Source organism: Rhineura floridana, chromosome 1 (genome assembly GCF_030035675.1).
Source record: "Rhineura floridana isolate rRhiFlo1 chromosome 1, rRhiFlo1.hap2, whole genome shotgun sequence".
Lineage (NCBI taxonomy): Eukaryota > Metazoa > Chordata > Lepidosauria > Squamata > Rhineuridae > Rhineura > Rhineura floridana.
Genome location: NC_084480.1, coordinates 273391654 through 273415029, shown reverse-complemented (window position 1 = coordinate 273415029; position 23376 = coordinate 273391654). Strand labels below are relative to the sequence as shown.

Genomic DNA, 23376 nt, shown 5'->3' with positions numbered 1-23376 from the left:
CCACCAGGTCCTCCCGCCGGCTCCTTAGCATTTGGATTGTTCTGCCTGTCTGTCACCTCAGTGTGAGTGGGTATAGGTATTTCTCAGTAGATCAGAATTTGAATCCAGAGTCATTAATTGTCCAAATTACAAGATACCACCTTACAGCTCAATCTTTAGAAGTCTTTCAGAAGTCTCACTAATTTCAATGGGACTTATTTTTTAGGATCACAGTCTTAGCTAGATAGACCAAACCTGACCTGAGGAAACAAAATATTAGTGTACAGGATCACATTTGCACTTGACTGGGCCTTAGCCTTAGTTACTAAAAATCGTCTTCCAACTTGATTTTATGCAGTAAGCTATCTTAAATTGGGATTAAAGTTCACAGAAAATGTTTTAAATTGTAAAGATACCCAGGTCATTGAACTTGATAATTCAATGACTTGATAAAGGTGGATTTTGATTCAAATGCTCTGCACTGGATAGTTTGTGAAGTACTTCAATTTTGTATTTTCTGTTAGATAAATAATCTGCTGAGTGTCTAAAAGTGCTAACAATAAACACTATAGTTAATTACGTTATTTAAATATATATATAATTGTTTTGCTTGAATAACATATTACATTTCATTTTTCTTAGAAAACTTTCTAATACATAGCCACAGAACTGACAGAAGTGTATCTACCTACACATGTTTTGGCAACCAACATATCAGTTCTTTTTGTCACAACAGCAACAATTTCACCTCTTCCTTTTTACTTACTGTTTGAACTTTGAGGAAATCCTGTTAAGGAAGATGGACCATTAATTCCAGGCAGAAGAACTGGAGGAAGGCCAGGGAGTCCTGGGTAAGCTGCTGGCAAACTGATACCATGAAGCGAGCTGCTCTCCATCATGCCTGGCTGCTGTACTGTTAAGCCTAGAACGTCTGTAGCCTTCTTTATACGGTCCAACTCTTGCTGTGCCATCAGCTGTCTAACAGTTGTAGGAGCTAAGTAGTCTTTTTCCCGGTCCAGCTGGCTTCCCACAGCTTCTCGCACTTTTGTAATATGTTGTTTGGAAAAGATATGGTCTCTTATGGACAAACGTGCAGAATATTTCACCCCACATAAAGAACACTCTGGTCTTGAACCATCAGTTGCATTCTGATTTATCATGAATGGCTTCCCTATGTTAATTTTGAATTTCTTTTCTTTTGCTCGAGCATTTTGAAACCAAACCTGAACCACACGCTTGGGCAGGCCAATTTCATTCCCTAGCATTTCACATTCTTGCATGGTTGGAGTCCGATAGTCGCTAAAGCAAGCCTTCAAGACCTTAAGTTGTAGATTACTCATTTGTGTCCGAAATCGTTTGTGACCTGGCCGATCACTGTTTTTAGATTTAAAGGGGTTGCTTGCTCCAAAGGGATTTGGTGAACTTGGATCAGCTATGCTTGATGTTTCACTGCGATCAGCATTATCATCAGGATCATCAGTAATGTAAACACTTTGATCATGTTCACCATCCTTGTCACTGAAATGTATTGACGGGCTAGACAGGGAGAATAGAAACTTGTCATCGCTGTTCTCCATATTAGGCATGTTTGTGTTTTTTGGCAAATTGTCATTCAGAATATTTTTTGGCTCTTTTGGAGACGATGTAGATTTCACATCTCCTGAACTACCAGTCATATTTTCCATTTCATTGTTTCCTTCATCTCCTGTTGTGGCATCGCTGATTGCTGTATTAATTGATGAAGTCTCATCAAAGTCAGCTTTATTCTGATCATACCCACCATCAACAGGAACAGTGTTCAGATTCTCTATGTCTTCACTGCATTCTGCTTTGAAGGAAGAAGGACTTAAAAGATTCTTCGGTGACATTTCTGCAGTTTTACTAACTGGAGTTGAGACAGTAGAAGCTAATTCATTTTCACTTGATAAATCAATCTTTGTTAAGGATAATGATGGATAATCAAAAAACATGTATTTTTGTGGGCTCTCTCCTCCATCTTCATTGGCTATCAAAGGACTTGGTGGCAAACTATAACCTGCTTGTTTTCCTTCATTCCAGTGCCGAGAGCGAATGTGACTTTCTAAAGCAGACTTTGCTTTAAACAGTGCTCTGCAAAAAGGACATCTTTTATGAGACTGGGCTGGACCTACTGCACGAAATTGTCCTTTCCTTTCTCGAGCTCTTGTATTCTGAAACCAGACTTGTACTACTCTCTTTTTTAGTCCCACTTCACGTGCAATGTGATCTAGCATTTTTCTGGTAGGATTGGAATCTAAAAGGTATTTTTCATAGAGTATTTCCAATTGCTCTGGAGTAATTGTAGTTCTCAATCGCTTATCCCGATGCTGGTCCTCACCACTGTTTCCCCCATCTTTTTCACTACAGTTGTTATCTTCCTTATCATCCAGTTTTCGTTTAAGTGAGCCAGGAATTGAAGCAGTGTGGTGAATTGTATGAGCTGAGCTTACTTGTGGTGCCATCTGAGCTAAAGAGCTATTCAGCAATTGTCCAGTCATTAGAGGGCTATTAGGATCGAATATCATATAGGGCATATCCATAGGCCTTTCTAAAAATTGCGAATGAAGGAACTGATTTTGGGCTGCCAAGAAATGCATGTGCTGGTGTTCTTGCCAAAGTTCTAGAGTAGGAAAGGCAACTGTACACTGGTCACATTGATACTGTAGCAACTGAGGAGGTAGACTGTTCTGAAGAGGGGTCATTGGGATTGTTAAAGGGCTTGAAGGAACAGGTGTTGTTTGTGATGCAGAAGGTGGTCTGCCACCTATTTGGGATTGTTTCTGTTGCTGTGTTTGAGAAGCTGAGGACTGTGGTTCAGAAGACGTTGTTGGTGCAGACTGCATTGATTTGTTGGCTTGCGAGGAAGTCTCCACTTGCTTAGGTATGGTATCATTTTGCTTTGGCTTTTCTGCTGACTCAGGTTTAGGAGAGTTTTTTTCGGGCTCAGGTTTGGGTGATGGCATTAAAGGAGTACTAGAACCAGAACCAGAGCTTGCTGTTGTTATAGCCACACTTTTTAATGAATCAGATGGACCAGAAAGTGTGAAATTCTTGTAAAGTGTTTGATCTGTAGCATCCATTGAATCTTCTGTTTGGCTTTCATCTTGTGCATCATCATCTTCATCTTTATAACACAGTTTTTTCTGGTGTGTAATTAAGTCAAAAATTCTAGGAAAAACTACGCTACATTTTTTACACTGATATTGCATGTTGCTAGTCCGAATGTACCTCTCATTGGTGAGCTCCCTCTTCTCGTTATCTTTAGTTTCAGCTTGATTTTCATAACTTTTACGAGCCTTCTGTCGTGCATTTTGGAACCATACAACAATAACTCGGGTAGGTAGGTTAAGTACGGTTGAAAGTTGTTCAATTTCATCATCTTTTGGATAAGCATTTGTGTCAAAAAAATCTTGCAAGACTCTAAGCTGGTAGTCAGTAAATCTAGTTCTAGATGATCGCTTGCTGAAAGCTGAATCAGATTTGTAATGTTCTAAAGAACTTGGTTGTGGTTCAATTCTTATATCTTCCAAAACCGTTATGGGAGGGTTGCTAAAATTATATGGGGAATCTTTGTTTCTTTGTCGCTCCTTAAATAGGGTATTTCGAAACCAGTGTTTGATAACTTTTTGGGAAAGGCCAGATTTTTCAGCCATTTCTTGAATCTGTTCTTCACTTGGAGAATTATTAATATCAAAATATGCCCTCAAGATTTTTAATTGGTCATCTGTGATTCTTGTACGTGGCCGCTTAAATTGAGAATGCCGTAGGAAATTTGGATCTAATCCTAGTTGTTGCTGACAAAGCTGAGTAAGATCTGCAGACAAAGCATCCATTGGTGGTAGTTGGAGGGCAAGCTGAGGAGGCAATGCTGGGTGTTGCACTGGCTGCATCATGATCGGAGGGAAAAGTGGAAGATCTAATGAAACTGGTAGCTGCACTGGTGGTGGTGCAGAAGGTGGTGGTGGTGGAGGAGGAGGAGGTGGTGGCGGTGGTGGTGGTGTTGGTGGTGGGGCCTGCAATGGAGCAGGAGTCATGCTTTGAATTTTTCCAGAGCTGGATGAAGGTTGTGAAGAAGTTACAGGTGGAGGTGGTGGAGGAGGTGGTGGTGGTGGTGGAGGAGGAGGTGGTGGTTCTGGAGAAGATGGTGAAATAGGATAAAGTTTGTCATAAGCCTCTCTGTATTGACGGGCAAACTTTTCTAATGCACCATATGGAAAGAACTGGCCATGAACATGTTCTTGATGGCTCTTTAATATAAGAATGTTGGAAAATAATTTACTACATGCCGCACATTCCAATTTGTCCGTATTTTCACAATCACCAGTTTTGGTTTTTTTCTGTACCTTCTGTCTGTTCTCATTGTACTGAATAACCAGCTCAAAGCCGAAGTTTTCCAACAATGCCTTGGCTGCATTTCCTCGTGCTCCAGAAGCAATTCTGGGTGGTGGGATGGTTGGTTCTAAGGACTTCTGCTTCTTCATGTCTTTGTTTTCTTTCAGTCCTTCACTATCAATTGTGAATTCTTGCTTTGGTTTTTCTTGTTTGTCTGAAATCTCTTCTGATTCCTTAAATGGTGATGTATCCATCATCTGGCACTCTGTGCTTACTATACTATTTTGCTCTATTTTCACCACCTTATTAGTTTGCTGCTGCTGTTGCTTTTGTGATGGAATTTGAGGTGGTATAGCTTGATACTGTTGTGCTTGCTGCTGTAGTATCTGTAGTTGAGTTTGACCAACATGATGTTGAGTTTGCATCTGCTGTTTTAGGTCTTCTAGCAGTGAGCCTGCCATACCTGCCATGCCAGGCATACCAAATGCAGTAGAACCAGGCAAACCCAGATCAGGACTCAAACTGAACTCTGTCCCAGGAATATAGAATGGAAAAAGAAACTGTGGCTGTTGAAATTGCAACAGTGCCTCTGGTGTCATAGGAAAATGTGGCAAAAATGCTGGATTTAGGAACTGGGGTTGAAAGAAAGCTGCTTGCTGTTGCAATTCATGCTGGAGTTGCATTTGCAGTTGTGCTGGTGACTGGGGAGGATGATGTGCAGGTTGAGCAGAAACTAATTCAGAAGCTTGCTTTTTATTTAATTCTTTGGCATCTATATGGGTTTCCTTGCTGTTAACTGCTGGTAAGATTGTAGCATCTACCATCCCTTGGCTGGGGCTGTTAACATTTCCTGCTATGCTATTTCCACTCATTGCATTACTACTTGGTTCTAATTTTGCAGCCCTTGCCTTAGTTTGATGAAGCACAGATCTCATATGGATTTCCAGTGTAGAACTTTGGCTATAAGAAACATTACAAATGCTGCATTTGTAGGGTTTGTTGTCAGTGCTGCTGTTAGCTTCTTGAGGGACAGGACTGGATGCTTCTTGCAATACCTTTTTAAGTTTATGTAAATGAGACACTGAATTATAATGAACCAAAAGAATGTTCTTTTGAGTGAAAGATTCTTTGCACACTGTACATTTATATGGGCGAGAAGGATCTAGAAATTTTTCCATAGTAAAATTTGGCCCTTTTCTAAAAGGTAAAGTCCGCTTTGGTTCTGAGCCCATTTCATCTGGAATGGAGCTACTATCACTTCCTACAGGACTTGCTTTACCTTCCTGGTCCATCTCATATTCTCTTTCTATATCCTGTTCTAGTGCATGTTCATCTTGTGCCATACTTTCACTTTCTGCCCAGAGTTCACCATTTACAGGTAAAGATGCACACAACTGCTGAATTTCAGCTTCACTGAGTTCTGGGTGGCCTGCTTCCAAATGTTTTTTTAAAGCCTGGAATGTACGGAAGCTACGTTGGCAAAGGCTACACATAGTAGCAGCCCGAATAGCATGATACTGGGAATGTATTTGAAGCTTCTGCATAGTCTTAAAAGCCAAGCTACAATGGTTACAACGATATTTATAGACATGGCGATCGGAAACAGAAAGCTGCTGTCTCTTCTGCTGCTCGCTCAACTGATCAGGCAGTGATTCAATTATCTTTATATCCTTACTGCTGTTTTTGTTCCAATCTGGCACTTCAGTAGATTCTTTGAGTGGCTTCTGTTCCTCTGTTTTAATTTCCATTCCAGTTTTGGATTCTTCAAGTCCAGGGGTATTCTTCTCATCTGAAGGACTTTCACCTGGTTAAAAAAAGAGAAAGGAGGGAAGAAATTATATTTAGCCCCTGTAGTATTTGAATACATAATGTATATTAAATGAAGAAACTTCCAGAGAGGTAGCCAGTATGTTGCAGCAAAACCAACAAAATGTCTTGTAGTACTTTAAAGGCTGTCTAATTTATTATGGCATAAGCTTTCATAAACCAGAGTTTACTTCATCCAATGCATCTGACGAAGTGGACTCTGGTATACAAAAGTACCACAAGACTCTTTATTATTGAATAAGGATACGCCCAACATTCCCAAAGAAGTAGAGAGAGCTTTGTGGAATGACTGGCTGCAGCTGTTTTGAAAAGAAATATTTGTAGCTTGAATTTTGGGCATAACAACCCATCTAGAATTGAATCAGACCAATAAATAATCTACCTCCAATGCTCTTAATGTTGGGTTAGAGGGTTGGACTATGACCTGGGAGACCAGGGTTGGAATAGCCACACAGCCATGAAGCTCACTGGGTGACCTTGGGCCAGTCACTGCCTCTCAGTCTCAGAGGAAGGCAATGGTAAACCACCTCTGAATACCGCTTATCATGAAAACCCTATTCATAGGGTCGTCATAAATTGGGATCAACTTGAAGGCAGCCCATTTCCATTTCCAAATAAATTGTTAGATATATTCTCTAAACACAGGATAGAGCTCTTTCCCTGATACACAAGGGAAATAACTGATCTATACTTCTGTTAATTTCAGAGGGTGAAAACCTGGGAACACATTCATGCAAAGCATGAACTCTAGAATTGAATTAGAACTCTGTCCATTACTCTGCTTTATGCCAAATATCTGAAATTACCAGACAGACAGAAGCTTTATTGCATAGCCATAGGCCGTCGCAACAGTACGAGTTCAGTACCAAAACACATGTTTAAAATTCCGAGGTAAAATATATAGAAAAAGTACAGTTAATACAGTCCCAATGGTTTTGTCAGGGTCCCTCAAGGAAAACCAACCAAGAAGCAGGGTACGTAACGTTTACTCTTGAGCAAATGCCAGAAGATTACTCACCTACTCTATCAGGCTAATACACGTCTGGTCTCCAATGTGCTTCGCCCGGAGCTTTTGTGCAGCCAGAGCAAAATGAGCAACTCTATATGTTACCATAGCATCTTTGTCTGATAAAAGGAACAAAATAAAATGGGGATCCCGGGGAGGTCCTTGTCGTGTCAACAGACCACTCAAAAATTTGATCTGGGGGTGGGAATACAAAGGGCACTCCAGCAAATAATGGGGCAGATCTTCAACCACCTTGGAACCACAGATACATAATTGCTGGCACCGTGGGACCTGGTTATAGTGTCCCAAAAGGACAGCATTTGGCATCGTCTGAAATCTAAGTGCAGTAAAAGCTTGCCTTAGATTTATTGAGATAGGATAGGCCAGAGAGCTTGCTTGCAAATGATCTTGTTTAAATACTCCGTACCACTTGGAAAATTTAGAGTTGATAATTGCTAATCTATCCATCCAGCAACAGTGACCGAAGATTGCCTCACGCAACCTAGCTCTGTTAGAAAGAAAATTTGGAGCTTGAACCGGAATATGATAGATATAATAGAGATTGGATAGTCTGTCTGACCAGAACTTATCCAAAGAAACCGATTCATAACAGGCTTTCAATATTATCTTAACTGGGGTATTTTTATAGATCCCCAGAAGATAAGGAAGGCGCAGTGCATGAGCTCTGATCAAGGGTAAGCCAGACTCTGCACGAAGTAGTGCAGCAGGGGTTCCAGCGAGTAGCCGCAGAAGGTTCTTCAGAAAACTGTTTTGGATAATCTCTAGGCTGGAAAGAAGAGAGACCTCCCAGCCCCAGACTGCAGCTCCGAATAAAATCTGTGCTAGGACTTTGGTCTGAAAAATCTTCAGAGCAGGGGCAAAAAGCTTGCCACCTGCTGTCCTGTAGAAATTCAGAATAGCTCCACAGGTTCTTAAATCAGCAGCTTTAATAAAGTCGATATGCTTTTTCCAAGAAAGATTATCATGGAAATAAATGCCCAAATACTTAAAAATGCGGCATTGATCAATTGGATGTCCTCCAATTGACCATTTATAATTACAGTGCCTTCTCCCGAACACCATAACTTTAGTTTTGGAGTAGTTGATCTGGAGTTTTTCTTTAATGCAATAGGCATTAAGGCTCACCAGTAATCTCCTTAAGCCCTTATGGGTAATGGATAATAGGACCATATCGTCCGCATACAGCAACATCGATACTTTCCTATTCCCAAGAGAAGGGGGAAAAAATTCTGGACCCGCTAATTCAGTAGCTATATCATTGAGGTAGAGATCTGAAATTACCAAGCTCCCCCCCTGCCAAGATGACCAGCACCAAGTAGGGATAGGTGCAAAATTTGATTCAGTTTGTATTTAAAGCTGTATCTATCAAAACTGCATTTTTCTGAAACCATATGAGTACTGAAACACATCCATCCTTCAAAATTTACACTTATCCAAATTCTGCGATGCAGTCCTCCAATCAATGTTTACAAAAATGCATTATATTAGAGGAAAATGTGCATAAAATAGTGGAAAGAGTATACAACATGCATTAAACAGTAGGGCCCCGCTTTACTGCGCTTCACTAATGCAGCGGTCTCAATTAGACACAATTAGACTAAAGCCCCACTCACACAGTGCTTGTTCCGCTTTTATGGAGGTTTTCGGGCGTCACACACCATTCTATTCAATGAGTTCCGCTTTTCAGCAGTTTTCCCTTTTAGGCGGGGGTCCGGAATGTAACCCGCCGTATGAGTGGGGCCCTACTGTATTGCTTGCAAAAATGTGTACATAAGTAAAAACTGAATTCAAACATGTTTGTCAGGAAAATTTGCACTAAAATGCTGCAGAAGTTCCACAATGATTTTAAAGAAAACCTTTAACAGATTGCTGCAGCACTGAGAACTAAATTTAAGGTTAGAAGAATGAAAAAGTGAAAGAACTGAAACTGACAGATCCTTCCATCCCTAGCACCAAGTGAGTCATATCACACAATGCATAGCTGTATGGACAAGGTGCAAAGATTGGGTGGGCAGATGCAGCCTGAAAATTTTAAGATGTTGAGTCTGTTAATAGAAACATATATGCAAAGTGCTATATTCATGAAGCTCTGTGTGAAGAATATCAAGCCTGACTGCATTATTTTTTCTTTGGTCAATAGAGCTAACACACCCCAAAACTAAAGAAGTATTTTCAGCAAAAGACTACAATGCGGGGGCTCTGCAGTCCCAGCTTTTTGTTGTAATACCTGAATATTTCAAAGATCCTTCTGCTGTTGGACTTGCAGAAGCATCACAGTCAGATTTCTCTGAAGCAGCTGCTGGCAGTAGCATACTATTAGGCATCATCACATCTGGTACAGGAACCTTAAAAAAACAGATATGTTACTGCACTCACCAAGAGAATTGCACTGCTTATCACATCATCACATATGGCCAACTGAAACAACCAACAGTTTGATTAATCTCGGAATTAAGCTCACAGATGTAGCTGTGAAAATGGTGTGGTTGCAAGATCACTAACCAAATGTCCCTAGTAAGAGAGATAAGGAGAGCTACTGAACCACTCACTTTCTTTTTTACATTTCATAAGTGCATTTTAAGCAACTAGTGAGATAAGGCAATAAAACACTTCTGGGGGCTTCAGTAAAAACCAGTTTATACAAATCTCTCATATATGAATAAATTGGTATAATGGACATATCTTGAAACTAGAACGGACTTTTTCATTTTCAAATCAGATGACAACTTCTACTGATTATAATTAGGTATGTACCCCTGATATGATATTCCTGCTTTCCACTTACAGCTTTATATCAGTAGACTATTGATGATCTTCCAGTACACTTCAGACCTATAATGCTAAGGGTGTTTTTGCATGATACTTCACAACACATTTGAGTTTCACTTGTGATATTTTTCTCATGTGTAGTCATACTTAACACAGGAAAGAATCAGGAAGATAATGTGATTGTACATACTAGCCAATAAAGGTTTTACAATCACATTACATAAAGCTGCAGCCCTAAAATGCTTTTAGCCTCACTATGTAATTTCCTTAACTCTCCTACCACCATATAACTATACATAAACTATATATAAATTTAAAATAATATCTCATATTTATACCCCTTTTTTCCTATCAAGATACTCAAGGCATCTAAGAAAAATAAAATAAAACACCAGGTTGTGATTTTGGCTTATTATATAATCCTGGAAAAAATAAAAACATTCTGGTATTTTTGTGTGTTTCTGCACAATTTACTGCTTTTCATAAAATTACTAACAAACTGTAACTGGTGCATTTAGAACACTATTTACAGTGAATTAAAACTAAATATTCCCCTATGGGAAAAGATAGCAGTAGATCTGGTTTAGGATATGAGGCACAGGGGTGAGGGTGAGTGCCTTGATCTTGAAAGGTTGTTTTTAATGAGAGTTTCAGATTCTTGTGTCTTGGAAAATTAGGGTTAAGTGAATAGGCCAAAAGGATGTACTAAGCTATTGGCAGAACTACAAAGAAATCTCAAGAGTCCAGTTCTATCTATAATGCCATAATATATTCAGCATCATTGACAGTCCATGTACTTGTCAAATGTGCATCAGCATTTTAAACACTTACTGTCATAAGCAGTTTCTCCACACAGTCAGGTGACACACTGTGCAAATGGGTCAAATGCAGCTGGAGATGCATTTTGTTGCTCAGGACATCTTGGCAGAGAGGACAGCAGATAACAGGCTGCATAGAATGCTGTGACAGGACGTGCATCTGGATACGATTTGGGTCCCTGCTATTGTAGTTACAATAAGGGCACTGGTAAAACTGAAAAACATCCAACAGAAATTCAACCTATTAGGCAATGCTTGTTTAATGCCCTGAGTAAATGATCTGTCACTGTAGTATCTTTTCAAGAACAGAACTGGATGATGCTTCCCCTGCTACTGCCTACCACCTTTCCAAGATTACAGTATCTTCCATTAATTCCTTTGCCCTCCATTAACTCCCAGACTCACAACTGATATGGGAAGGCCACTGCTATAAAAATAAGTGCATGTTTAGAAGAAAGGAGACATACCCAATCACAGAATTTTACTTTTGGCAGCAAAAAAAAATTGGATACCACTTAAGTAAACTCCTTCTTTAGGCACTACATTTTTATATTTACTCAGATGATCTGTTATTTTATATGATGATATATATTGTTACCAGGCAGGAATCATCTGGAAAAAAATTAAGCACCCCAGGAACACTATGGGTTAAAATATCCGATAATGTTAGCTGAAGAAAGTTTCATGCATTTTCAGGATTTTAATTTTTTTCTGTAAATCTGTTGTCCATTTGTTCACTAAACATCCCAGCATCCGTATATAGTGCTCTGCTAATTAGTTCTGACATAAGGGTTTGGTTCTTATAATAAATTTGGGCCCTTTTATCTTTTTGCGACATTGACGAGGTCAGGAGGAGGAACTAGAAGGAAAAAAGTTTTATAGCTGGCATATGTTGGCAGGGATAACACAGCACATGGTGAATTAGCATGACACAGGGATTCATCTCTAAAATATTTATGACATAAGAAAAACAGTGCCACAAGACAACAAAGATCTAACAATACACTTTACCTGTTCGTGACCAAACTTATTTTCCTCAGAAAGTTTGGGCTTTTTGGATGCGCCATCTTCTTCTTTAGCTGGAAGTAGTGGTTGTTCCCCTGCTGCAATAATTAATTTTGGTTCCTTCTCTGGTGTGTTTATTCCTGCTTCCAAGACAACATGTAAAAATACATTATAAATAGCTAACAGTGTTACTGGGCTTACTCTGACCGCAACCCCTTAGGGTCTCTCATTGCAGTTTTAAATATTGCAGGGTTACAAATTAAAGTAAAACTATTTTTGAAACTGAACAGGTACAAGGGTGACAGCACACTGATCTTCGAAGCAGAGCAGACTCTATAAATACATTAAAATGTACTCTTCTCTCTTGTTTAGATAACCTTATGTTGCTCTAAAGAATAATCAATAACTAGCTCACTCTAGCATCTGAGTCTGAAATTTTATATCACTAAGCGAAACAACTTTCATCTTCATTTCTTTGTTCTCTGAAATATTTAATTTGCAAATTTAATTATTCTTTCCTCCTCTAAATATCTAAGGAGCACCATTATTATGTTATTCATATAGTTACCTCCATAGTTACCATATCTGATAGCAAATTTAGTAAATGTTATTTTAAAAAAAGGATTTTCATTGTACACCAAGATTAGTCATGTTTTGTTGCACTGAATGTTTACCGGATGATGTTAAAATGAAACAATAATAGTATTACTTTCTATAAATAATTTTAACAGTACATATTCTATTATATATTTAATATTCAGCCTGAACTAGCTGCATAACATGGCCAGGATTCCACACATCAAATAAAAGAATGCAATTCTAATTTCCCAGTCCATAGGAAAATTCTTCCTAGTGTCAATTTCCCAGATAATCTCTTCTGCTAGGCTGGATATTACAACAGCATTGGGTAAGCATGTCACATATATCTCATGACAAACACAAAACCTCATTTACCAACCATTCCAATCTCATCATAGCGTGGCATCATCTGACCTTTTTTCTGCTGTTTATTATGAGTATTTCTAATTTTAACTTTCAATTTTCACCATCTTCCAGTCAATTTGCAACTAAATTATTTCCAGGGTGAGGACACTATCACTGGACAACTGGGTGCAAATACATCTTGAAATGCAATGAAGCTAAACCATTGATTGCTATCAGACCCAACATAAATATATTGTCCAGGGGAAATCTGACTATATGTTGTGCATGAAGATTTATCTTGATTTTTAAAATCCACATAGAGTTCATATAAATGAACAAACTGCACCTCATTGTCTAATAATGTAGCTTTAATTGAAAAATAGGGTTAAGACTGTTGCTGAAAAAAGCTTTCAAAAATACTTGCAGAGAGTATCAGGAAAGTGGGAGTATGAGGAGAAGAAGAGAAGAACAGCTATTCTTAAATATATAGCATTATGTATTTTATATTTACAAAGTTCCCTTTGAAAAATGAGAGATCATTTGAAACAAATATAAAACTTTGTAATTATAACAAGACATTGTGAAAAAGCCAAAAACCTTTTTGTGTAGGTACTTTAAAAATATACAAATACGCTTTATGATATATGCAATAAAAATAACTCCTGTATATACTGCAATTTTTTTTTCATTCCTATTGTTAAATTTGAGAAGAAACATGGTAGAATTAATGGTAAAAGTGTATTATGGCACATTTTTAATGGAATGACTGAAGGATCAACATGAATAAAATAGGTTGTATGCAAATAGACAAGGCCTTGCCTTGATTTTTTTTATTGTGTAAAGTGCTTAGGATTTTAAGGGGCTTGGATATTAATAATCATTTTAGACCAAAAACATTATTCATGCTATGTGCATTCCAATCTTAATCTAGATTAACAAAATATTAAGTATTTTCCTTTTTGAAAGATTGCTTTAAACACAGAGTCATCATAGCTTATTCCCGATTCACACATCCTCCATTTTCCATAATTCAACAGGGTTAAATTTTAACTAACATGTTTTTAAAAAGAAAGGAGAAACAAACGAAGAGTCAAAAAGTTTCATAGAAATATGGGTACAATCAGTCCCATGCACTGGACCACCACACCAGGTGTTTACTGGAGGGAGGGCATGTAAATGTATACATCATTAGGTATACTCCCACACTTTTTGACAAACTGTCATGGGAATCATGTAAACTTTGTCCCTACCCTTCTGCAAAAAGTCAGTGCAGGTGCAGAGGCAAGGCAGGTCTGGTTCATTATACCTATTTGTAAACTTCTATGATGTTGGTCTGTTTGGTGTGTTGCTGATGCCTCATATTGTCTTTGAAGATAATTGACCCTCCCCTGTATATTCCATGAGTAGCAATGGTAATTCTTGAAGTGTTTTGTTTTTGATTCTGTGTATGTTTGAGGCCTGTCATGTCACAGCCCACAGCAAAATGTGAAAAATGGCAACAGCCACACTACACATTTCTTGTTATCTTTTCCAAAGCTTCAAGGAGAAGGAAGGTGATATGTTCAGTTTTAATTTACTTTATTATTTATATACCACTTTTCTGTCAACACAATAAAAGCAGATTACGCTAAAATAAAAATATATCAGCACAGAATAAAGAATTAAAAACAATAAATATCATATACACAGTTAAAATAGAAATTAAAACATTTAAAAGACAACAGCAGCAAACTAAAAATTCCAGGAAATAGGAGATCACACATTAAAAGCTGACTGAAACAAAAACCAATTAAAGATGGACAAAGTTGGAGCTCAGCTAATTTTCACCAGGAAGGTAGATCCTCTTTCTTTTCATACCCCCTCCCTGACCTCACCTATGCATTACCTGCAGATGCCAGGGATTGAACTTGGGATCTTTTGCATACAAAGTATATGATTTACCACAGAGCTACAGCCCTTCATATGGGAGCAGACAGTTTCAGGCAATGTGGCTGTAACCCATTTAATACTACATTTAAGCACTCAACATCAAGTTCAGAAACAGGCAATCAATATAGATGAAGTAAAATTTATCTATATGCTCTGATCTTCTAATCCCATACAACAGCCTGGCAGTACCAACTAAATTTTCTGTACTGTTATTAAGGGCAGCCCCACACTGAGTGGGATTAACACAACTATCATGGACCTAAGCGGAATCGAATTAAGTCTGTCTTATTCTGAATTCATTTCAGTTTGTTCACTCTATTCATTCCTAAACCAGCAATCAAGGGCAATCACCAAGTCAACCAAAGGAGTTTCTGTTCCAAAATCAGGCTTTAAACCAGACTGGAAAGGATCTAAATTTCAACCTAGAGCTGAGATGCCACTACACACTTAAAAACCTTACCAAAATTGTAGGTTTATTACCGATGATAGCTGTTAGGATTTTTAAAATCTAAAGTTGTAGAGGAAAAGAAGTTGTAGGGTTGGAACATGAGGCTGGATTGATATACATAAATGCGGACTGGCTCATACACAAGAAGGATGGAGATAGTCCCTAATTTCTTCCTTAGTAAACCTTAACATAATATTAGGATAGGAACAGCGAGGTTAAGGTATCCATTAAAAAGTATTTAGATGTAGTCTGATAGTTGACACCTTTTCCATTGTTACTACTGGGGACATTCAATGCATAATATTGTTGCAAATCAAACATGCTTGTCTGTATGAATATGGGCTGTGACAGCATCAATGTGGACCTTGTAGTCTATACAGGTCAAAGAGTGACAACACAGAGTTGCTGCATACCACATTTCACTGACTTTTTCAGAGAATTTTGCCAGAATTTCTGGTTTGGTTGCAAAATGCCTTAAAGAGAGTAGAAGAATTCTACATACATACACACAAAAAACCTTTCAGAAATCTTTTATAGTTGCCTAAATATACTGCATTTCAATAAATAGCTTTGATGTCAATTCACCCCTTAAAAAAAGAGCAATGGTGTTAATCAGATCTATGATTTGCATCAAAGGACAGTCCTGATAACATTTCATTGGTCACTGAAATCACTTATTTATTTCTTTATTAAATTTATATCCCACCCTTCCTCTCAGAAGGAGCTTCATACCTGAAGAGATGATTTTTTTGGAAATTTATCACCACTAAACTCTCCTCTCATGCCAATCAAAACCAAAATACTTCATTTTGTATTCTCAAAATTATTGATATTTACAAAATTGAAACATCTTTCACATTCAGAGTTTCAATGCCCTTGAACCATCACACAATATTAATGATAATTCCTGTATCTGACATTCCTCATATCTGTAGGAGGATACACAACTGGGTGATTAATACTACAGTGTTGCTGCTTTACTTTAATACCACATTGAAATATATCAGTTCATGTTTTTGAACAAGGGCTTGGTAAATGATTAAAATGCAGATATATGAACATAAAATATTATAGTTAGTATTTGAATACTATGTTCTAATTCTCCATTGTCTTGTAAATTCTGAAATCTTATATTTATCTCAACAGAAACACCATGTCCATTTCTATATCCTTTACTCATAAAAGAGATATCAATATTTTATAAACAGGAATATACCAAAGAATATACCTACTAACTCTACCACACTGGGATATAAAAGACTAATTTTAGGGTTGATCTTCATCCATACCATTTTTGAACCATAGTTTGATTTCTTCAAGATAGCTAAATCTCAAGAGCTTACAAGTATTTATTTCTACAGGGAAGTTCCAGTTGTTTATGGCCCATCAATGTATGTTTCATCATAATACATGCATCAGGAAACCAATCTTTATTTTCATTTTTGACAAGTGTATCAGTAATAAAAAAACTTGGTTTTTTTAATAGTACGAGAATCTAAGAGAAACAAGATAAGCTTTCCTAGTACTGCACAGGTAGGTCACACTAAAGAATCTGAATTAAGATAAATGACCATCACTTATAAGCAAAATAGTTTAGCTGCAAGATAATTTAGATCGGTACTTAAGTTCGCCAATGAGAGGTACCAGGACTTGTGCCATGAAAATGATACTTTGCCATGGCAACCTTTTGCCCACATCCCAAATTTGTTACAACTACTTAGTGCTGCAAAAAAATTTTTGTATTAGTATTTCAATTGTCTGAGAATTGAGCTGTGCAAATTAAATTTCCAGAATTTCATCCAGGTGACAGACAGTCACAGTCTGATTTATGTGACATTTGCAATAGAACTGACAATGCATTATTTAAAGGGAGATTTGGAAAAGTCTAAATCATGGCTTTTCTATAGAGAACATTTTACCTATATCATTGTACATCGTAGACGGAAAATTGCTGGTAGCTATTTGCCGTAGATGCCAATTATTAATGAAACTGTTTGAAACACTTATGTCTGCTTTACACATCATGTTCCCCATATAGAAGCTACCCAAACTGCCTCCATGTGACCATGTTTCATATTGTGGGGCATAATGTTAGTATTCTACTTACTATGAATATGTTCCCATGAAACTTTAAGCCAAGTATTCTTGCACAAATATGTCATTCGGGTGCTTGCATCTTCTTTCCTGGTGCTTTGCTCCACCCTTTACGAGAGTGATGAAACAAGTCAGGATTCAGCACTTAACTATAGTTTTTTGTTACATATGATCACAGAAACTATAGTTATGGCTTCAAAGCAAGCCAGGATATGAAGCTATGGTTCAAAGTTGGCTTAACAATCTGGCTTGTTTTGAAGCCAGTAACCATCGTTTCTGGGTTCACACAAAATGGGAAGACACTGCTTAATCCTGGCTTGTTGTGCCACTTATGTGAAGGGGGCAACAAAGCATCAGGAAAGGGACTGTCTTCAGGTGCAAGACACTTGTGTATTAAGACAAGAATTTTGGCTTAGAGTTATGTGAGAATGCTGTCAACATGACTCAATGCAAGTTGTGGAGAATGTTATTTGAACATCAAATGTTGCCAATATTGTGCAGCACTGCCATGAGAAAATTCCATGTTATGGACTGATTTAAGAGGTAACCAGAATATTTTACCCCATTGCATGGTGGATACCCACATGAAGATATAATATAGGAAGTGGGCCTTATACTGAACACAGTGCTAATGTATTACCATGCCTGTTACCCCTTTTTCTGTGAAAATTATTTCTCATTCCATGTCTAATTTGGCTAATTATCAAACTTTTCTCAGTTTTTGCACAAATAATAATAAAAGTAATCCATTTAAGTCCAAAGTAGGACTTAATTATACAGCCACAAGAGCAAGCATGAATTTTTCACATTCCACAATGTTAAATTGAAAATATCCCCCATGCCATTCTGATGCTTCCCATAAGCTCATTTCAAAACAAAACCATAAAAAATGTATAGTCCTGCACTCGGAAACGCTCGCTTAACAACCCTCTAAGTTTAAATCGCGATACACAAAACAGCCAGAAAGAATTGAGAGTTCGAAGTGTAAAACAAGAGGGGGAGGGGAAATCCAGTCCCCTCTTGGACTTTTTTCTGTCAGTGTTCTCATAATTTGCTGAAATTAATTAAAAATCAGCCATGTTCACGGAGTGCCTGTAATACTATTACTGGCCTTGCCCATACTCTGACCTTCATCTTCTGCAGTTTAAAAGTTTAAAAAATGCCTGGCTGATTTTTAATTAATTCACTAATAGGAAAAAAACCTTGTGGCTTAAGAACATACCTATAGCCAACAGATATTCCTATCAAACTGTAAAAAGCAGGGAAATTGGGCAGCTATAGCGAATGCACCAAGGGAGCAGGAGACCTGACCTCCTCTCTGAGATACTCTCTGGTGTGGGTGTGGCCCCGATTAGGCAACCCCAGCCTAGATTTTAGAAACTGACAGTTGGTTCTTACTGAGCATGCCCAGCCAAGGCCCATTGAGTTCAATGCTAAATTTGTTAAGTAGCAACGTATTGTAATCAGCCTGATTTTACATCAAACTGCAGTTTCAGATTCAACTGTTAATGCATCCAAAACAGAAATAGAACATAACCTCCAGTTTGAAACAAAAAAGGCTGTCTTCACCATAATATGACATTGACCAATGAAAAGGCTTTGAAATTAATAAAAATCAATTTGACATGGGTTTCTAGGATGAATAATGAGAGAAATATAATTTTCTAAGTTAGATTCTCTGTAGAAACAGCAGTAACACAGGAAAGAAGAAAAGTAAGAAGAACATCAACAAACATACAAAAATGTAATTCTCCATCTTTGGAGATGCAGGTGTTGTTACCGCACACCATATGCTCAGAGGCACATGTTACCAAATTATTCCAATCTACATAGGAAGTGGATTAGACTGTGAAAGACCAACCCAAACTGTGCTTGCATTTTTACAAATTTGTAGGGCAGTACAATATCTCAGAGAGATCAGTTCTCCTGCTGCCCTGGTGCATTCATTATAGCTCCTCAATTTTCCTGCTTTTTAAAGTTTGATAGAAATATCTGTTGGCTATAGGTATGTTCTTAAACAGCAAGGTTTTTTGCCTATTAGTGAATTAATTAAAAATCATCCAGGCATTTTTTAAACTTTTAAAGTTTATAGGTACTATGGCTATAGGTACATTCTTAAACCACAAGGGTTTTTTTTGCCTATTAGTTAATTATAAATAAACATTTAAGGCTGCAGTCCTATGCATGCCTAGTAGCGGGTATGTTCTACTGAATACTGTTGAACCTTTGAGTAAATGTGTATAAGAGTGTCCTGTAAAAATAAAAAAGTCAAGTTGAGGGAACCATGACGGACCGCATACGTCATAATTTTCAAATGTTAAAGTAAGAAAAAAAGCTATGTAAAGGTTTGTGTTAATAAGTGAGGAAATCAAATAAAGTGTGCACAAGTAAAATAAAGTACTAATATATATATATAAGTACTGAGTCATTTATAAGTGGATTTGATTTAAAAACTATATAATTTAGGACTTCACATAGATAATATTAGTCAAATGCAAAATAATTCTAAGATTATAAAAGGTAGTACAAGGTTACTTCTAATTAGAATAGAATTAAAGGATAATTTTTGTTGCAATAATGAAGGTGAATTTCCATTGCTCCTTGTGTTTACTACCTTATTATCAGCATTCCCCTTAGCCATGTCAGAAACATATTACATTTTCAAAGCAAATGTATTAATCTGGATAAATTCCATATTAATTCTTACACTGTGCTGAGTTGTAATTTGGATTATAATTAATCTAAATTGGCACTAGATTTAAATGACAATATACATAAGGCATTAGGAGGTTCTTGCCTTCTGAATGAATATTAGGAGGTTCTTGCCTTCTGAATGAATATTCATCAAACATAGCTTGCTTATTGCCAAGTCTCTTTTTGAAAGCCTCAGTCTGAGATAAGGAAGGCAATGCGGAACAACAATTTACAGAATTGTTTGGGCACTAAACATGTTAATCCTTCATTTTCTAATAGATTTGGTGCTAAAGAGGGGTAATAGCATTTTTCAGTCTAACTTGTTAAGGCAGTGATTAACTTACTGGTTTTCCTGGGACTTCTTTGGCAAGACTTTCCACACTTAATTCAAGAGAAGAAAGCCCAAATTAACGTTTATTTATACACCAGGAGTTATGCAGTTATTACGCATAGTTGTCAGCTGAGTTGAGAATTAAACCCATGAAATGAACTGTTGATATTCAGAATTTAGATAATTCTATCAAAGAATTCAAAAGCTGAGACTGAGAATTTGAAATATGAACTATTTTCCAAGATTGCTCTAAAAGCAACAGAGAATTGTTCACCTTTAGCATCTATTTTTACAGGTGTATTTTTGCACAGCTACCCCTATCTTATACAACAGCAAACGCTCCAGCATTGGTTAGTCTGAATTAAATGTGGTCCTTCTGAGAGGTTAATCCTCATGGAATCTTGAAAATTTTTCTTGCACAATTTTTACTGTATCAACATTTTTGACTATTAACCCACTAACAATCTAGGCGGATCTCTGAAACGCATTACACAGCTTTCTTTATGAAGCACGTGGAAAGAGGCAGATGTTTTACAAGTAGTTTTGTCTCTTTTTTCATTATTTTTCCACATGGGCTCAGTAATGAGCCTGAGCAAGAAGTTCTTCTATCCAGTATTTTTCTCAGACACCATCTTCCAAGGAAATGACAAGTGTACTAAAGAACCCTGCAAACAGCTTTGCCATACACTGGTCTTCTTCAGTCTCTTGATTTCAAAAGCAAAATAACCCCAGTGCAGCTGAGGTTTCTCAGTGGTAATAGATAATGACCTTAGCATAACCTTAACATGTTGGCAACCAAATACAAAACTAATTTTATTCCTTAAATAGTAATAAATATGACCCATTAATATTTTGAGTATCTTAACAAATATCAGCCAATTCAGATTTCAGTAAACTTGCATGTAAAACGATATTTTCTGTATAACTAAGTATCTTTATGGTGAATGCAAGCTCTTTATATAATGCTGTCATTGGGATACAAGGAAAAGATATATGACTACCTGAAACTAATAGGCTTCAACCTGTTTCAGCACTTCTTCTGCTTCAATGAATCCAGCATAATGTAACTAGGAATAGCATGCAGCAGAAGTAGCCAATGTAATATTCATTGTGACCATAGATTTCCATCTCATACATAAAAAGCATGGATGAAGTCACATATTTGCCAAATCAAACACAGAAAAAGCCTTGTGTATCCATGCCAGATGCTGGCCTTGGGTTTGTTTGTGCACAAGTAAATGTCATGACATAGGAGTTTTGTTTTCAAAGACAGTAGCTTTCATTACTGGGTTTTGTATATTCCCAGAGATCAATATAACCCAACTCATAATCCGTTTTCAATTATATTTCCTCTTTCTTAGGCTGAATCATCTGTAAACTTTTTCAATGGATTTTCTGTATCCCCCCAACGCCAGATATATGCCCGGGAAGAGGGAAGATTCTGAATGTAAGTGATCATATATCAAGAACAAGGGCTGGGGTGGGAGAACCATTCTTACATTCTTAGGGCTGCTAGGCAAACAAAATTTGAAAGCAGGGAAAATTTTCAAGTGGTATCTAATCCTATGCTTATGAAAAATTAATATGCCATCAGAGGAATCACAAGTACAGCTAAGATTAATGAAAGGCGCTTAAAAAATTACAAGCACACAAACTGATTTGATTAAAAAATAATCTCACTAGTCATCCTGTAATATTCTTCAACTTATCCGCATCTATTCCGTCAGATGGTTATGATTAAAAATAGGTCAATGGAAGGCTACTGATAGAAATCACATGCAAAATACACATGCAGTAGATAATAACAGGAATGTCCAGAAGGTTTTAAATGAAAGACTATTTAATAAGATTTTTTAAAGAGTGACAAAATTCTAGCATCTTACCAGAGTCTTTACTAGCTTTTTTGCCTTCACTATTATTTCTCTCTTTCTCACACGTGTCTTTATCATCAGCAACAGACACTGATGAGCTTTTAGCAGACCCTTCTGCATCTTCAACTTGTTCTTCTGTGAATGAGCATAAAGAAATTAAAAGCTAACTTAGGGATCATTCAACATTAATTGTATACATGATCTTTAATTAGATCTGCACTAAATTTAATGAGAGTTTAAAAGAAGAAGAAGAAAATCAAAAGGAATAAGTGAAAATAGCACTTTAAAGAGATCTGGTATTAATTATTAATCATCTGCAAAATTTCAGATTCAGCCCAGAAATTGCAGCCATTTCTTTATCAGAACATACAGTGCTAAGCAGTGAGACAAATCAGATGTTTCATATTGGTATTTGTTGGCTGTAAGTTATTTGTCTCAGTATAAAAAGAAAAAGCACACTCAACTCAGATCTGAACAAAAAAGGCTCATATTTGGAAGCAAATAAAACCTTTCCAAAAATAACTCCTATTGAAGTCCATACATCCTGCTAATTGCAATATGCAGTGCTGTATCAGATCTAAACCTTGAAAACTCTCAGTTTTCATCTCCAGGAGGAGCTATTCAGAGTAAATGACACAGCTTGGTATAGTGCTTCTAAGGAAGCAGTATTACCCACACCTCACTTACTTGTTCACACCAGCTAGTTTACATGAAAATCTTCACAGTAACTCAACCCAATTTAATTATTCTGTACATCTTAGCTATATGCTGCTACTAGTGGATTAATCTGTTTATGCAGCTAGGTTCTATACTGGGGCCATGTAGCACTAATCCGTGAAAGGCCTACTGTTCCTTTTCATCTTGTGATCATTTGTCTCTGACTGTGCTGATGTCACATTTTAATGAATTTTAGAATCTGAGTAATACCAGATAACCAGACTTGCAACTCCCTACTGCACAGCATGCTGTTTTCATTGCAATACAAACAAAAAGAAAGAAAGTCATATTTGCCAGTTCAGGTAGGAATTATATAAATTAGGAGAAGAAGGTAAAATAGGATTCAAAACACCAGGCTATTCAGTTTCATAAAATCTTTAATGACCATATAAATTAACCCTGGAAAGGCAAAAGGTCACAGACATGTATTTGCATATACTCCTCTATTCACTTTTGATAAGCAAAGCTTTTATGCAGGGAACATGATACAATTAACCCTTCAGGAACCATACAAAATGCAGCTACTGACATTTTAAGTGTCAAGCATTAACTGAAAATTACACACTGCATAAAATTTTCATTGTAAAGCTATA

General features: G+C 37.1%; 1 protein-coding gene across 9 annotated transcripts in view; it reads right to left on the bottom strand.

Moving 5' to 3' along the window:
- The window catches only part of ZFHX4 (zinc finger homeobox 4), a 339659-nt gene that overhangs the window by 15639 nt on the left and 300644 nt on the right, over positions 1-23376 (bottom strand). For 6 of the 9 annotated variants that reach the window (XM_061601621.1, XM_061601612.1, XM_061601658.1 and 3 more), the window contains exons 5-9: positions 22079-22201; positions 11782-11918; positions 10784-10984; positions 9411-9528; positions 746-6133 (exon numbers count right to left, since the gene is read on the bottom strand). In XM_061601621.1, coding sequence (XP_061457605.1) covers positions 746-6133; positions 9411-9528; positions 10784-10984; positions 11782-11918; positions 22079-22201 — 5967 coding nt within the window. The remainder of the gene's footprint in view (positions 1-745; positions 6134-9410; positions 9529-10783; positions 10985-11781; positions 11919-22078; positions 22202-23376) is intronic. The other 3 variants (XM_061601648.1, XM_061601667.1, XM_061601674.1) reach the window with 3 other exon arrangements.